Here is a 17,977-nt window from a genome sequence, read left to right as displayed (position 1 = left end):
ATTCAGGAGATTTCCCTTTTCTTTTTAAGGAGGAGGAGGTCTGCCTGGAATGTGTTGGCTCATCATACTCTATCCGTTTTCCTTGTCTCTTGAGAAAGCCAGAAAACAAATTGCTAGTCGAAGTCGCCCATCCTGCTCGCCCCACTTTATAAGTTATTGTTGCTGAGTGATCGGGAGCTGTCCGTCAGCGAGCAGCGAACTTGGAGTTTACTTAAGAAATTGCATGTGGGACAAAGCAGCTGCGGAGTGCATTGGCCCTGTGAATAGAAGGGTCCGAGGCAATCAGGTTGCTATGTGGTGGGGCTTTTTACTTGTCAAACCCAAGGCTCATTGCTTTTGTTCCTGCCATGTAAAGGGAAATAGCAGGGTTTTGTTTTGGTAGTAAAGATCTCAGAGATTGCTGCCTGACGCACAGCCAGGCTAGTAAGCACAGAAAGAGGGGCCACAGAGCAGTATTTTAAACGAGAAGAGAAGAAGGAAATTAAGAATTCTCACTTTTCCCCCCCTTATTTTTAAATCCTTAGAGCCCTGGTTTTTGTTTTTGGGGGTGGGAGTGGGGCAAAAGTTATTAACTTGTTTGTGTAGGCTGTAACAGATTGTTTAAAGACATATGCCATGAAAACAATCCCAATCCCCCGTGGGTTTGGAGATAAACAGCTCGGCTATCAGTTTGATAAATTAAGAACATATTGCATCTGTGTTAGGTGTGTGCTGCTGCCAGAAGACACCAAATCTTTGCAGCTGCTCTTGCTTCAAGCGTCTATCTACATTTTCTACTTTTCAAATATATTATGGTTCCGGAACCCACGTGGCCGAGCTATTTTCTTGCCTGTTGGCAAATCGGAGTTGTTTGTTTCCTTTTGAAGAGGGTAAAATGATTTAACACTTTGGGTGGGAAGGCGTTAGGGGGTGAGTTTTGTCCTCTTCAACTTTCTTCTGTGTTTAACCCCTCCTTGCACAGCCACGCACCCCTCCTTCCTGTAAAAGAGGATGATTTCAGGCCTGTGTGATGTCTGAGTTTCTCAACTCAAATTAAGTTAAACCCAGACAAATGTACCCAGCCCTGGATCCTGTAAGAACCCCAGGAAAAGTAAGTCGGGTTTGTGGGAGTCACTGATGGCCTTTGCATTCTTGTGCCTCTTTCTTTCTTTCTTGCTGTCTCTCTCTCTCTCTCTTTCTCTCTCGCTACCCCGCCTCCCCCCTTTCATTCTGGGGAAAGCTCATAAAACTCTCCAGTCGTCAAAATGGTCGGCGTTCTGACTATCGGAATGCCAGTTAGTAAAGGAAGCTTAGGTTCTTCTGCTTCCAGAAAGGTCAGTTGAAAATCTTTAAGGCACAGCCTCTTACACTGGAAGGAAATGAGGGTGTGGGTGAGTGTGTGTGTGTGGCAGGGAAGGCCCTGCAAAGTGTCACTTCCGTGTCACTGTGACAAGAAAATATACTTTACTCTCCCCTCCCCCTCTCCCATCGCAGCCCTCTCCCTAAGAAATTTGTTTTGAGGGATTTGACAATCTTGCAGATAAAGTGCCTGCCTCCTGCATTCGGTTGATCATTTTCCCTCATGGCTGGCCGTAATTTCTTTGCTACTCTTAGCGGTAGCTCTGTCCCTGCTGCCCAAGGTAACGGGTGAGGGAGGGAACTTGGCTCAGGTGCCCTGAGCTGGCTGGGGAAAATGGGCCTTCCCCCTTCCTTCACGGATTCTGTAGTGGTAAAGATTAGAGGCTAGAAACAGTTTTTTAATTTAAGAAAAAATCAGATTTAACCTGCAAACCAGCTTAACTAGATTTTTAAGTTTTTTTTTTCTTTCCTGTTTTTTTTTCCTTGTGGGATGTGTGTGCTGGGGAGCAAGAATTTTGAGCATTTTGGGTATCCCAGGCCAAAAATCCGGAGCCATCTCAATCTTATAAGATGCTTTTTTTGAGCTCTTTAAGTGAAAGGTATAAAGGGAGGGGAAGCTGGGAGGAAAAATAAAAGTGAGAAAAGCAGTAAGGGAGGAGAAAAAAGAGTTGGTCCAGTCCCATCTTGAAGGTACAGAGAAAGTTGTTTTGAGGTAGAGAGAAGGAAAACCAAAGCTATTATGTACCCGAGGGATGCAGTTTTAGTGGGAATGGAAGATTTGAATGGTAAGGGAGGCACGCTGGCCTCCGGGTTCTCTCTCTTCCAGCAGTTGGGCGGTTGGCACTTCAATTTGAATTGCTGGGTGAGTAGCAGTGGGGTGTGTGTGTGTGTGTGTGTGTGTGTGTGTGTCCTTGCTTATGGTCTTGACCATTGAAACTCTGTGCTTTGTTGTTGTTTTTTTAAATTCCAATGGTGGGAAGGAAAAAACAAAACAAGAATAAAGTGGTCAATTCAGGCTGTGCTCTTTCACTGTGTACCTTTCTCGGCAGTTTTTTGGGGGAGGGGGAAGAAAGGGTTAAAAAACCCATAGGGAGGAGAGAAAGTTCCACTTTCATCCCAATCCTCACAGTCATCTAGCAGCTCAGACTGGCTCCCCAGGTATGGGTGAATTGGGGTTGTGGGGGTTTGGGGTTACATCTAACAAATAATTTTTTTCTTTGCCCACCAGGGTGGGCTCAGTTGGAAGAAAGAGAAAGAAAATGACATTGCCTCATGGAGGAGCAGGCTTTCGAAGCTTGAAACATTTTTGAGCAATAAGGGTTTTCACGGTAGCAGGGTTTGTGTAAACTGTGTATTTTGGTTTCATATTTAATGCTAAATTTTTGTTATTCTATCTTTAGTTGTATTTACTTTCAATCTCCAAATTTAGATGCCAGCCTTTTACGGGTATGGTCTTCTGGTGGTATTTGTATTTTCCAAACTTAATATAAAATGTGTTTTGGAAACCTGAGCAAGAGACTGATGACAGCTCATCGTGTTGTTAATGATTAGAATGCCCTTTTGCAACACCAATTTTGGGTTTAGGACACATTTTATTTACTCTGTTCAGCTGTTGGGTTAAATCTTCTATCATAAGCTGTAAGGGCAGTGTCTTGAATTTATAGGCAGTTCCTTAATTATCTTTGTTATTACTTCTATTATTTTTTTTATTGAATGGCCAAACAGAGAAACATTTGCAGTAGCCGATCAGCTCTTATGTCCAATTTTTGGGGAGAAAGGGAATGAAATGAAATACACTACAAACCAAAAGTCCTTATGTTTTCAAAATCATATATTAAGGTCCCGTATGTTGGATTTATACGCAAAGTGGTAGATAGTTCTCTAATCAAGCATGAAGGAATGACAGATGTACATCTTGGTTTTCCTTTCTCATGTGTGCAACTTTCTAGTTAAATCAGTTATGTAAACTGTCGAGAATTGTGGGGCAGAGAGTGCAAGCTGGCCCCGCAAGTGTGTACGTTGTGTTGCCCCAAATTTCCCACCCAGCAGTATCCCCTTTCGAGGTTCCTGCAAGTTTCCAGACCTTTGCTTACTCAAATTAATTCGGGTTTTTTAAACAGCGGTCCTGCTGCTTTGCTGGCAGTAAACCTCTATTCTTGATGTCTTTTGAGAAGGGAGTAGCTTTTAAAGGCTAAACACCCAACTCCAATGATACAGATATTACGATTTTTTATTGTCTCAACAGGCTGCCGTATCGGCATTTTCTGGAAGCAACAGAGCTTGCAACCTTGTGTTCTTACGGAAACCTCCCCTTTGTGGTTTGGGGTGGGGGGGGGCAGCTAAAGTATGTAATGGAATTCTTTCCTTCTGCAATATTTTGGAATGTGATGAAATCCTGACATGCCCTCTAGATTACATACTTCTGCACACATTTGAGGATTTTTTTAGATTGAACTTTGCCTGGGTCATTCATTCCCTTGTTACCTTAAACTTGCAACACGGCAGCTCACAATCAGACGGAGCAGAACAGTGCCCTTGCCCTCCTTACTGCATCCCAACTCCAGGTCTTTTTCATGTGTATCATTTATTGAAGCTGTGGATGTCCCGTGAAGGATGCCCATGTTTAGATGGGATCCTGACAGAGTAACACAGAGCAGGACAATGTGGTTTTGCCTTGTACTTGCGTTCCTTTTTGTCTGTCTTTGCTACATTCCTGCCGGATTCTCTGCTGAGCCCCCAAAACAGCGTTCGTTGCTCTCCTCCCAGTTTCCCTGTTCTTTTCTAGGGAGAGTACTTACCTGGTCTCTGAAGGAAGCAGCTGTTTCTTGAGCATTTAACAGGCTCAGTTTAGCAGGCATGATTTTAAAATATGGATTAGATTTAAAAGTTGGGCACAGGGTAGATAAGAAAAACAGGCGACATTTTTAATGCAGCTCTTCACTGTAAATGAATTAGAAAGAATGGTGGCACTGGATTTCATTCACTACTACTTTCTCGAAATTCTTAGGATATAATAACCATTATATACTTAAAATTTATTCTAAATCAGAACTGGCAGTTTTCTTTCCATTATATTCAGGCATCACTAGAAATCAGGTGGTTGTGTTTGGGAGGAGGCGTGGCCTGAAAATTACTGTTATTTTAAAAATTATTCTGTTGTGAACTTTTGGGTTTCTCTATTCGGAATAAGTTAGATGTATTCCTGGGTCTCCTTTGAAAATCTGTACTCTCTTAGCCTATTCGCCAACATTCTCTGCAAACCTGGACACTTAACAAGATTGATTATGCTAACACTAATTATATAATATCCAAATTGTATAGAAATACCTTGCCTTGGGTGGGGGTGAAGGTGGCAGATGCTTGGGAACTAAATTAGGGGTGAAGTGGCTGTATCTTCATCTCTGAGACTTGGTGGAGGGCTGGGACAGTCAGGAGACCCCGTCGTGCCTGCACACCCCCTCCTGACCTCCCGGTTGGGAATTTTGCAAGGCTGGGGCATGCTGCCGCTGGAGGGAGGCAGGCGGGGCCTGGAACCTCACTCACTGGTCAGGGGCGAGCCTGGACTGGACGGGCCTGGGCTGAAGCTTGCAAGTGCTTTAAAAATTAGCTTGGGAAAGCACAATAGGATGCTTTCTTTTTATTGGAAAATAAATGAGAATGAGTGGAAATAAATTATGTTTAATGAACTTAACTGGAAGCAATTATTTGAGAGCCTGTGAAAGCACAGCTCTGCTGGTTTGGGCCTTCACTGCAGTTTCCCCAAGCCAAGCAGCTAGAGCCCATCTTTATTTACCCCTCCGTGTGCCTACTCCCCCAGCCCAACATCTCCAATCCACATTCCCCTCTCCTCTCCTCCTCCTTTTTGGGGGATTATGAAAAGGTCATTAAGAAGAACCGAAATTGGCCTGCTAGACCCTTAATGCTTGGCAATCTGGTGTGTTACCAGCTGGGTTGCTATATTGTAGAAGCACCCCCACTACCCCCCAACCCCCAAGAATAGGCCCAGGGCTTAATATGGTTTGTGTTAGTTCCACGTATATGCACATGTGTGTGAGAATGTGGATGAAAACTGACTGCACATGTATTCTCCCTGTGCCCACCCTGTTCAGTCACTTCCCTGTAAGAGCTTTAACACCTGTGTGAGTACGTGAGAAACTCTGAGTCGGCAGAATTTCATAGAGAGCAGTGAGAATCTCCTTTTTTCCTCTTCGTACTGCCAAGTGGAGTTGATTCCAGAAAAGAAGAGAAAAATAGTCAGTCCTTGATAATTTACAGGGTTGTGGGAGCTGCCCCTTTGCAGCGGTGGGGTGAATCCCACGGCAGCCTGGCCAGGTAACGCCCGCTGCGTGGAAGGTGCAGGTGAGTGTTTCATTTCCGCATGTCTCAGGCCACCTCGCTTCTCCAAGTAAAACTCAAGCCCTGTGAAACCTCCTGTCTTTTATTTATTATTTTCAGTAGGCAGTTCTGTGGCAATTAATGGAAGGCTCGTCCAGGGAAACGGGGTACCCTTAGCTGGGGGCAAGGCCTCAGACAGAAAAGAGCTGCCTTAGCCTAGGAGGGGCCCTGGGCGCTGACCAGGTGGGTCCTGGCTGGCTGGGCCTCCCGCAGCTGCGAGGGGAGAGGAGCAGGGGAAAAGGCTTCCAGAAGCCTGGATGTCCACTGCCACCCGCCCCCCACCCTCCACCCCCCACCCCGCCGAAACGTAGGAGGTGTGCAGGACGCAAAAGCAAGATGTTCACCAGATAATTTGGGATGGGACCCGTGAGCATCTCCTTCTGCTCTTCCGGCACCTGGAGAAATGGTTGCTAGTTGTTGGGGAATGGGTCGTGGGGGCAGGAGGGTCCCCTTTCTGACCATTCCGCCACCCTCCCGTTTATAGCCTGAAAAAATAGGACTAGTCGAGTCACCAAGGGGTGGTTGACGAGCAGGAACCAGCCCCTCCTTCACCCCAACCCCTCCTCTTTGCCAACTCTCCATGGCTCTGGTGACGTGAAATGTCTAGAAACATTTTACTAGTTGCCATAATAAGCAGCATCTGGGAAACGCATGGAGATGAACCATAAGCCCATTTTTAAATGTGAACCTGGAGCAGACGGTGTCCTTTCCTGCTGTCAGTTTCAGATCACTGAAGACCTTCCATATCCACCCCAAGGAAGGTAAAAGCTGACAAATGCTCCTCTGTGCTGCTTTTGTTTTATTGTGCTGGACTCATAAAGGCACTTTCGGGCCCCATTTTTCTTCTGCAGAAAGGGAGCGCAATAGGGAAGTATTGAAGAGGAGGGCCAGTGGAGAGGCCAGGCTAGCAGTGGCTCTATTTGTTTTCAGTGTCTCTTGATTAATAGGTTGTGAGGTGAATGGCGAGCTTTCATTCCCTTTAGGTTACCCACAGTTATAGAAGGCTGAGGGGTTGGGGTTACAGGGGGCCTAGCAGAGGGGACTGATCTAGAAGGGCCTTAATCAATCTTTCACTTGCCAAGTTCCGAATTATGAGCAGCATTTGGACGGCTGTGTGGGCGCCCGGCGATGAGGGTGGCATGGCCAACGTGCAGAGCACTAAGCTTAAGGGTTCTTGAAAGGTCAGAGGTCAGCCAGCAGGGCAGCCCTCCCTTGCCCCCCTGCCCCCCCACCATGCTTCCATGAATACTCCGGGTGGAAAGGCTTTGCTCTTTGAGGGCTGTTAAAGAACCCTTTCTTTATAATTTAGCTGTCCACTGCTCAAAGCCCATAGAGCTTAATGAACAGAACAGGGGAAGACTTTGCTTTGAGAAATAGCCATTTCTTGATGTAGCAAGCATAAAGCCCTAATGATTTAGTCACATGAGGAGTTTGGTTCCTTTTAAATAGAGACTGTTTACTTCATTTAATGGGTTCATGTTTTAACTGAGTTTTTCTTTAGTCTCTTGTTAGCACATGCAGTGTGTTTTTATCACCAGAATCCTGCTGGGCCCTAATATTACGAGTTTGCATTTAAGAAACAGAAACATCCCATTAAATGTTCCCTACCTCCCCACTTCCCATAGCATGCAAAATACTATAAAAACCCTTGCCATTAATACTACTCAGTGCCCTATGGCAAGGGTGAACCTGGCAGAGGCAGGGAACCCTGAGCTCCTGAGTTGGTTTGGAGGAAACGGTGCCTGTTGTTTACTGAAAGTAGTTCAGTTTCTAGCGACTTTGAGGACTGAATGCCCGTGGTGGGTTCTGAAGAACCTGTGTCCAAAAGGGAAAGTTGGCCTGGCTGATCCCAGCAGGGCCTGCCTGGCTACATCAGCGCCACGATTACTCCCACTCCCCGGGAGCCTCTGCAGACATCACACGGAGGTAACTGCAGGCACCATGGGGGAGTCAGGGAGTCCCCAAATGTGCAGGCAGGCAGGTGAGACTTCAAGACCTGGAGACGGCACTGCTCCGAGGCTCACAGCCTGGGACACCTTTCTTCACCTACTGCGTGGACTAATGACAAATGCCGACTACCTCACAGATTTGTCATAAGGGCTTGATAGAATGATAATACGTGACACATGTAACACAGAGGCTGGTGCCTCATGAAAGCTGAATTAAATGGTCTCTGTGCGGGTTGTGCTGGTGGGGATGATAATGCTTTATTTATAGCTGTTGGTCAGTCCTCGTTTCTTGTGTCCTTCCCCCAGATCTTCTAGACAAGGGGTTCTAGAGGGTTCTGTGGGTGAGTTTCAGGTGCTGATGGTGGCAGTGTGTGTACTGGCAACTGTGGTTATGCGCACCGTTTTATGAATGTTTGCTATTTTAGAAGAGCAGCTATTCATAGTTTCATCATATTCGCAAAGGGTTAAATACCATTAACTTAGGCTCTCCCTATAGCTTCCCACAACCAACACGACCCTGACCTTGAATGTAGTTAGCTGGTAATGATTTTGGACCCCCAGGAAGTTTGGAGGACCTATTGAGATAAAGCAGTTACCTAAAAGTCACCTAGTTTTATGCCACATTTGTTTGCACTGGACTCTTCATCTGTAAAAAGAAAACGGGGAGGGGATGACCATTGCAAGCCTGTTTACCCCACCAATACTCCCGTGTAGATTGTTGCTTTCATTTGGATTCTGTGGACGCATTTCTGGAAGGTTGTCCATGCCCCTCCCCCAAGCTCATACTCTTTTAAAAAAATAAAACAAACATAATTTTCACATCTGACTCTTCTTACAGTGGTAGTTTGAAACACTATTCTTAAAGTCCTCTTTAAAGAAGAAGTGGGAGCCACCCAAAGAGAAGGGGAAATTCTAAGGGACATTTTCTGCTTGTATTGTTTTTGTTTCATTTGTATCAGCTCATACTTAAAGGCCCTAACCCTGATTGTGGAAGGGCGTTGGTCATCTCCAACTATTCTTAATTAGCTTTCAACTCTTCTGCACAGTCTGATTTATTAGCATAATAAAGGAATGCCTTTTTTTCTCGAGAGTAAAATGTATTTATTAATCATATAGCACATTTTTAAGAAGGGCTTAGGAAGGGTGACCTCAAATCACCTGCATCCTCTTGCACCGTCTGCCTTACCTGTGCAATCAGAGTGAAGTCTGTGGCTGTGTGTTACCGGCCTGTGAATTTAATTACATGAGAGCAGAGGGGTCGATTTCGTGTTTTCAAGAGGAGCATCCTCACTGTGTACTCCTCATTAGCATTCATTGGATTACATTTTTTTTAAAGTGGCTTCTTCTTTGGTGTTCACCTTTGTGCCAGACACTGTGCTAAGCATGTGTGAGCTCATGCAATTTTCACAACAAGCCTATGAAATAGACACAAGTCTTCTCCAGAGTTTACAGAGGCAGAGACAGGCTTGAGAGAAGTCGTGGCTAGACTGGGGAAGCAGAATTTAAAGCCAGGTCCTTCTTGGTTTCCTCCTCTCTTGGTCACTGTGTATGGTGCTGTTAGGCTCTGAGGCTGTTTTTAAGGCACTCTTGTAACTGAGATATGTCTGCGAGGGTATTGACTGGGTGGTTTTCTAAAGGACTACCAGCTCTGTGCCATCATTCTAAGTAGACTGCATTTAAAGAGCACAGCCACTTACTTAAAAGGAATCTATGTGACTGGCTCTATCCTTCTCTTCTTCTAATGCTTGCTTCTGCAATTTGGAGGTTCTTAGGCAATTTATAAGATTGTGCTCACCACTTCCAAACACTGGCATTCCAGGAGACGCAGTGTCCTTGTCCTTAAGGAGCTTAGATATGGTGGGACCAAGACAAATGTGTACACACCTCCAGTGTTGAGCATGGCAAGGTGTAGAAAGAAAGGACTGTGGGTTCCCAGGCTGGAGAGACATAGGGCTTCTGCAAGCAGAGACTCCTCCCATCATAAAAGTAATCCAGGTATAGGCAGGTTGGATGGAGCCTGGGGCTAGATCCTGGTTTCTGCAGGTAGGACCCTGATGGCTGCACCTGAAACTTCCAGCCCATTGTCCCTGCCCCCCAGGCCATAGGGTTTTGACTGAACAGGAAGAAAAAAATCAGTTGGCTATGTTCGGGTGTGCAAATTCATCTGGGGCTTTGGTAGCCAGAACAAGACTCCAGCTGTTGTTGCAGTCCCCTTCATGCATGTATCCAAGAAGAAGAGAGAGAATTAATTTCTAAATCCCATGCTCAGTTAGCTTCACTGTTGCCCACATGCTGTCTTCATGCTTTGCTGCATAAGCAGAGAAAGAGGCTTCCCCGTACTTTTCCTGTTGGTCCTCTTGGAAGACAGCTATGGAATTGCTGCTTCTGTACCACAGAACCATGTCATCTGGGCAGCTTCTCCCTAACAACAAAAATCACAATAATAAACTACTAATCCTGGGATTCCATGTGCTGGGGTTGACACTTAGCCCTCTCCTTGAATTCCCTAGGAACTGGGACTTGACTCATGGTTAAAACTCCAGCCTCTTATCCCCTGTGCTCACCTGTGCCCAGGAATTCTCAGGTCTAGGAGTTCATCATCGTGGCTGAACAGAAGAGCCACCCGTGGCCCTCAGTAGGCAGACCCAGGATGCCTGGGTCCTGAGCCCAGGCCCATTTCCTGAGCAGCGTCCTAGGCGAGGGGACCAGGAATCCGTATCTATAACAAGTATCTTGTGTAATGCTTGGCTCAGCTAGGATTGAGGGCTGCAGGTTTCCTTGCCTATCACCCCCATCATGTCCTCCCTCATCATGGATTTATACTCTTGCTTCCTAACATTGCTATTGTGGTCCCGCTCCTCAGAAGTCTTTCTACCCCAAAGTGACACATCTTCCTCCTCTGGGGTATGTTTGATTCTTTGCACTGGTCCCACTGCTTTCTGCGTCTGGTCTGGGACTAGTCTTTGTTGCACATCAGCGGGTGTGTATCTTTCCAACCAAACTGAAAACTTCTGGAGGACAACAACAGTCGTTTTCTCTCCCTTCCATTGGCCTCCACTCCGTCTGCCTCCGTCTCCACCCTAGCACACAGTAGGAGTGCATTTGTTGGGTACTTCTCAAGTTGTCCTTTACCCTGCAGACCTTGGTAGCTGCCCAACTTGAAGGAGTGGTGCTGCTTTCCAAAGCTCCCTCTGCTTCGGTGCCTTTTAATTCAAGTGCTTGGGTTCCAGAATGGTAACTCACAAGAGGTGCCTGTGAGTAGCTAACTAGTCTTTTCTCCAAAAGAGCCTGGTTGTTTCTAGAAGCCAGTAAACCAGGCTGACTTCTTTTCTATATTTTTCTGTATTTTTTTTTTCCGAGAGCATCTAGTAAGTCCATATTCTTCTTTCCAAACATACCCATAAAAAAATTAGAAGCACCTTTTGAATGCCTTTTCCACAATTAACCGTGGTAACAAACACTCCCTTCCATTAAAAATAATAATAATAAAAAAGGGACCAAGGACAAACCATAGAGAGAACTGCTTGGTGGCCCTGAACTAGACGTTCACTAGTGGGCAGCACTAAAACCTTCTTTTCTTTTAATGCAGTTCCTTTTCCTTGATGTTAATGCAAGTTGTGCCTCCCTAAAAGTAATAAAAGGAAATGAAGACACGTTCTGAAATGAAACTTGACTCTAATCCATTCATCATCTAATACTAGCCTCTTTATCTTCGCTGGTACCTAATCTGGTTAAATGTCCCTGTTGTAGGATTTTAGTGAAAATCCTCTATAGGGAATAGGGTTTTTTGCAATCGGATTACTTTCAGTAAATGGCCCAGTAGTTCTCTTGTTTCAGCTTAATTTTTTCTTTGTGATCTGGCCGGGCTAAGTTACAGTACAGTGGAGTAGGGGGCGGGGATGGGGTTGGCTGAGAGTGGGGTGAGGTAGGAGAGGGGAATAATTCTGGAAGGCCTGGTCATGGCAACTAGAAAAATCTTTTAAAATGCTTTTCTTTTTTCCCCTGTTTTTCTCCACCTATCCACCCTTCCCAAACATAAAAATGCCTCTACTTAGTTTTCTAGCACTGCCCATTTCTAAAATGCAAATGTTTATTAGCCCAATTCATCACCATCCAGTTAATTTTTATTAGCATTTCCCATGACTTCCAAATGAAATTTCTAATGAATCTGGGCTGCTGTCATCTGCATAAAATATGCAGGTGCTTGCCTGGCAGTTTAGAGCTTTCTGGTAAAGTTCATGCTCTAACCAGACCAGAGTGGGGCTTTTCATCCAGGATGTCTGTAAGGGATTCCAGCCTGCCTGCTGTTTCTGAGGGGCAGAGGCAAGGGAGGAGCTGGGGGTGGTGGGGATAAGGAGGCTGGGGGGTGGGATTTGGGCCCTGCCAGGTTTCTTGTAAATGAAGGTTTTCCTAGCCATCCCCCGTGAAGCTTGCTCGCCTCCTGGAGGTCCTGCTCATGGGGCCCTGGGGTAGGAGGTCCCCCCCATGTGCAGGAACACAGTAGGCCTGGGAGATTAAAGTCCCCTGCTTCCGATTTACCTGCCAATGGGAAAAGGGCACACTCTTGGGCTCCATGATGGGGAACTGATGGGGAAGGTATTTTAAAAGCCAGGCTCGGTGGGGAGGTTAAAAAACCGAAGCGTACCAACCCAGTGAGCTGTTGCCACTACCTGAATATTTCTAAGTGGATGGGGGTGGGGGGAGCCAAGTACCACTTATAAAATCGAGGTGGGCGGGGGGTTGCCAGGGTGTCAGCCGGGCCTGTGCTCTGAAGGCTCGAGCTGCTGGGCCCCGGCTTGATGGCGTCTCTCTCTGTTCTTTTTCTCCTGACAGTCGAACAAAGTGCCGGTTGTGCAGCACCCCCACCATGTGCACCCTCTCACGCCTCTTATCACGTACAGCAATGAGCACTTCACCCCAGGAAACCCTCCTCCACACTTACCAGCCGATGTAGACCCCAAAACAGGTAGGCCGGGTGTTTGGGGGCCAGGAGAGGGCTATGCTTTCGGGGCTACCTGAGGACCAGCCGAGAACCGCACAGGAAGCGGGTGCAGGGGCGTGCAGGATGCTGCGGGATGGGCTCGTGCAGGTTCCCTTCTCCTGTAGGTGTTGCAAAGGAGGCTCGGGGGAGGCCGAAGCCCTGCCAGGGCCTGGTTCTCCTGTCCCCTTCGAGGAATCCAGCTGTTGTGCTAGGGATTCGTTTGGAGCTCCAAGTACCCTTGGAGGGACTGTCTTGGGAACCTGGCTATAAATCCCTCAGTGTTTTTCCGGCATGTGTTATAATCCTGGAACCCTAACACAGACTTGGAAGAGGAAATGGGTTCCTTCTCAGCTTCCTGGGAGCATAAGAGCCCTCCCTTCGTGGCTGCCCTAAGCCCGGTTCCCTCCGCGGTGAAGGGACTCCAGTCACTCGACGATGACTTGTTGGCACAGCCTCAAGAGCCCCATCCCTGGGGTCTTCATTCCGCCAGCCAACTTATTTGGCTTACTCCTCCCCTGTAATATCCTGGGTATTAGCAAGCCCGTTTTACAGATGTGAAAACTGAAGCCCTTGAAGATTTCATCATTTCGTCTCAGAACAAACCAATCAGGTCCTAGACAGAATTGCCAGTTTATCTTTTACACTTATCCTCTCTTTCCATTCCACTTGCCCATTTACTGCTCTGCCCACAAAGGGGCCAGAGGATGAAGGTGGTGTTCAACCTGTAACCCTCCCTACAAGAAGATGGAAAACAAGCAGGCAGCCACAGTTCATGGGACCGGGGTGGGAGGTGTCTTGGAAGAACGGCTAAGGCCCGGATGCGTCTTTCGGGCTGAACGGGGCACTGGCCAAGAGTTCCTATTCTCAGCTACTTAATTAAAAGGATGGGTTTTAAATGGTGATTCCGTGTCACTTTGTTGGGGGGAACTGCTTATTTAGGCAGCTTCGCTGTCCCCGAATGAAGCCACACATGGCTCCGGTTTTCGCCAGCCTTGCTGCCACGGAGCCCCCTTGGTGCCTGTGTGGGACCAAGCCTCACCCCCAGTGGGTGGCTGGAGGCCGGGAGGAGGCTGGGAGAAAGCCGCCAGGCAGCCCAGGCTCTGTGCAGGAATGGCAGCCTCAACGTCTCATTTGAAAAAATGGTGGTACAGGGAATAGCTTTTAAACGGTTATCATAAAACATATGATTAACGTCTGTAGAGAGTTTACTTTTCCTCTGCAAACATTCTTTCAAGTGTGCAAATGGCTCGGTGTTTGGTCCAAACTCAGTTAATCTGTTTGGTTTTTGTAGCAGGGAGAAAGCAATGCCTGCCTGAAAATTTCACCGCAGGAGACTCAATTTACAGATTAAAAGCTTCCTGAATGAATAAAAAATAAATGAAAAAGTTTTTATCCGTGAATGTGCAGCTCATTCAATACTTTGTTTTAATTTTTTGGTGCTGTTCCTTCTGCTTCCCACTTCAGCTGTGGAGACCACTTCCTCCCTGTCAGAATTGCGCCCACGTTCTCGCTTTCTAAGAACTGATTGCAGGGTGTGCGCCTATGGATTTATAGGCAGTCGGTGGCTTGTATCTTCAGAGTACGTTCATGTGTGCCTTGTGGAACCTTCTTGGCTCTTCCCCCTGCCCTGCTCCCTAGAGAGGTGGTACCCAGTCAAGGAGGGGTCACTTCACATAGGGACCCTGTCCTCCCGTGAACTAGATTCTAGAACCGAGCACACCAGGCCTCCAGCACCTCTGCCCTCTCAGTTTGGGATAATTTCTCCTATAGCGCATCTCCTAGGTTGAAGGGGAGACTCCCTAAAGGAGCCAACTTTATTTTTTTAAAAGAAGGCAAAGGTGTAACCTTTAAAAAACTGTAACTCAGAAACCATGTTAGAAATATGACAAGTAACTCTCATGTAGGTAAGTCATTGGAATTAAAAGAGAAGCGATAGATTGAGAGGGCAAGGGGAATTAATATTAGTTGATCACCTTCTATGTGCCCAGTCCTTTAGGTGTCTTTTATTCAAGAGACAGCAATTGCACGAGGCCAAAATACCCAAGGCAGTATTCTCTGAGTCTGTCCAGTGCTGTCCAGTGTAAACAATCCATCTAGAATGAACTGAACCAGTTGATCCAACTGGGACTAAGGGAAAATGAGAACTCTTAGAATAACAGTCATGAAAAGGACTTTGTGTTAGAATTACAGAAGATGTTTCTCTTTATCCTCCTCCTGTTCAATTTCCCCAACAGTTTCTCTTTCCTTCTCTCCTGCCTTTATACCTAAAATTCTGCTTCTTCTCCCAGGAATCCCACGGCCTCCGCACCCTCCAGATATATCTCCGTATTACCCACTCTCGCCTGGCACTGTAGGACAAATCCCCCATCCGCTAGGATGGTTAGTACCACAGTAAGGAGTTCCATTTTTTAATTTCCTTTTTGTTTTTTATGTGGGCGTGCTTATTATTTATTCTATGCATGAATGTGTGTCTTGGAAAACAAGGATGGATGGTAAGGGAGAGTCGCTAGTGGGAGGGCATGGGGAAAGTGCTTGCTAAGATGCCCTGTGGGAAGGCAGGCAAATCAGGAGCCATTCAGATGGATTTTGTAGGTAAAAGCCTGTTGATACTGAGCATTCTGGAGCCATGTTCCTCAAACTTCTAGGTCCACTCTGTGAGCAAAAGTGCCTTGAGATACTTGGGATTGCGGAAGGCTCGATCCGGTAGGTTTCTAGCCAGTGAAGCTGAGCATGGCTCTTTTGCTAGTGGACCCCAAACTGGAGTCTTGGCATGGGACAAGGAACCGAGTGCTCCCTTTTAGGAGTTGCATATGTGGGGGCAAGGGATTGAGAATAGGAACAACCTAGTTTTGAAGCCCAGCAGTGTGAGTGGGGCTTATTCTCTCACAACCCCATACTGATCATCGCTCCCAAGATTGGTAACAGCAGGGGAACGTTTTGTCTGTTGAGTAGCTCCATGATATTTAACTAGCTTCCCGGAGATTCTTTGCATGTTGAATGTTTTACCCAACTACGAGGAGTGGGAAGGAGCAGCCCAAAATCTTGCTTCTAGCATGGAGGGCTTTCCTAAAGTGTCAGTTCTACTGCCTGGCAGTGCTCAGGTAACTTCACTGCCTTTTTCGATTTGTCGTCCCATCACCCAGTCTCCTTTTTAAAGTAATCCTGCCCGTCAGCCATCCTTAGACAGCTTTTAAAATGTGTGCTTTAAAATAAAAGTTGAAAGGCCTTTAATGTATAAGCATTGTGTGTGTGGTGTGTATAATGTGTTTTGTGTTTGTGTGTTTTTGTGTATATATTTTTCCATGCTTGTCAGTGATCTCTACTCTTTAAAAAAAACACAGGACAATTTGTTGAAGCCTAACAGGAATAAAATCCTGGTAATACCCTAAAAGTTTGGATCTCGGGGAAGACACCACTTCTTAGCCTTAAAGAAGATGAAAATTTTGGAGTGATTCACACCCACACTCACACACCCACACTCTCTCACACACACACACACACACACACCATCCTACCCCTCTTTCTCTGGTTGAATAGATTCTACATAGTTTTTTGAAAACAGCTTTTATTATTTAGTAGCTATACCAAGTATCTCCCCTGGGTGTAGTTCCTGTTTATTTTTTTCTCCTTATTTTTGTTTGGGAGTGTAGACATAACCTGAGCTTGTGACCCATTTCTTTTTAAATGGGTTTGGCCATTCCTTGAATAGTTCTCAGTCAGCATTTGCCCCACTCAGCTGATGGGAAATATTTGAAGGCTAGATAAAAAGGAATAGCCAACTCAGACAACCCTCTGTCAAAAAAGTTGTGTGTCTTTCATGAGGATGCTACTTTGCATGTTGCTGTATTTTTTAATTATTGTAATGAGGTGTGATTGTCTATTGGTTACCCACAATTCTTCTTGGGGACTCTCCCCCCTGGTAGCTCTTGTCAACACTTGTTAATTTGACAAAAGGCTACAAATTAAGCTCTGTTAATTTAATGTTTTCTCACCGAGATCTAAATACCGAAAGAGGCCCAAAGCGCAACTGAAGTCCTTTGATTCACTGTACTTTATTTTGGTATAAATTTACATTCATTATTGTTTTCCTTTGGATGTGTAGCCCTCAATTAGTGTGATGGCTCCATTAAAGCAAGCGAGACTTCGCCTTTAATTATTACAACAAAACACCTAGTTTCAGCTTGGGGAGAGGGTCTCTATTGACATAAGCAGAGGTTATAAAATTTAATTAGCCATTCCTATCAGATTTATGGCATTCAAATTGTTCTGTGTTTCTTCCCTTTGATCCTTCCTGTACAATCCCCAAGATTTTTGTTCTGATCAAATGAGAATAAAGCTTACTGTGCAGAGAGAACTTTTCCCCTTTCTTCTCCCCCCCACCCCCAACCTTGTTTACGCTCTCTCACTTTTTACCCCCTCCTTGTAGGCAAGGTCAGCCAGTGTACCCGATCACAACAGGAGGGTTCCGACACCCCTACCCCACAGCTCTGACCGTCAACGCTTCCATGTCCAGGTGAGTTCTCAAAACTGAGGCCTTCAACCGAGGCCATGGGGAACTTTGCAGGATGTTCTCTCGATTGCCTCCAGGCCAGCCGTGGAGGCCAGCCGGGGACTGCGGTTGCATAGTATCTTGTGGTTTGAATGGTGCTCAATTAAGCATTAGGCTCGACTCCTAGCAAATGTTGAAATATTGCCTTGCAAGGTAGGTGATGTCTTTCTCTGTTGAATTTTTGAGTATTTTTGTTAAATTAAGGAGGGAGGAAGGAAAAGTTAGGACATACAGATCTTTTTTAGTGTCTTTTCTCTGTTGCCCTATATTGGGTAAGAATGGTGAGGATGGAGGTAATTTTATTGTCATACAAAGAAGAGTTTGAGAAAAGATAATCTTTTCAAAGCTCAGACTCTTCAGGGTCAATATGAAAGGACCCACCCAAACACACACATACACACTTCTACAGTAACACTGTCCAATAGAAATATGATGTGAACCACATATGGAACTTTAAATTTTCTAGAAGGTACGTTTTTTAAAAAGTGAAAGGAAAGAGATGAAGTTATTTTTAATGATATGTTTAGCCTAGTATATTCAAAATATTATCATTTCATCATGTAATCATTGTAGAGCAACTGTTAATGAGATTTTTTCACATTCTTTTTCCTTTGAACTTAGCATTTTAAATCTGATGGGCATTTTATACTTACAGCACTTCTCAATTTGTACTAGCTACATTTCAAGTACTATTGGCCTGTGTAGCTCTACGTCTTTGAAAGTAAAAATTTAAAAAGATTATGTGTGTATAGATTCACCCATATC

The 17,977-nt window shown here is 45.6% G+C and overlaps 1 protein-coding gene across 41 annotated transcripts in view; it reads left to right on the top strand.

Moving 5' to 3' along the window:
* Positions 1-17,977, top strand: part of TCF7L2 (transcription factor 7 like 2) — a 188,387-nt gene that overhangs the window by 150,306 nt on the left and 20,104 nt on the right. For 29 of the 41 annotated variants that reach the window (XM_037803724.1, XM_037803725.1, XM_037803721.1 and 26 more), the window contains 3 exons: positions 12,516-12,648; positions 14,952-15,054; positions 17,090-17,176. In XM_037803724.1, coding sequence (XP_037659652.1) covers positions 12,516-12,648; positions 14,952-15,054; positions 17,090-17,176 — 323 coding nt within the window. The remainder of the gene's footprint in view (positions 1-12,515; positions 12,649-14,951; positions 15,055-17,089; positions 17,177-17,977) is intronic. The other 12 variants (XM_037803726.1, XM_037803722.1, XM_037803711.1 and 9 more) reach the window with 1 other exon arrangement.

This window comes from Choloepus didactylus, chromosome 15 (assembly GCF_015220235.1).
Source record: "Choloepus didactylus isolate mChoDid1 chromosome 15, mChoDid1.pri, whole genome shotgun sequence".
Taxonomy (NCBI): Eukaryota; Metazoa; Chordata; class Mammalia; order Pilosa; family Megalonychidae; genus Choloepus; species Choloepus didactylus.
Note: the sequence above shows the minus strand (reverse complement) of the source record. Positions and strands in the feature narration are given on the sequence as shown.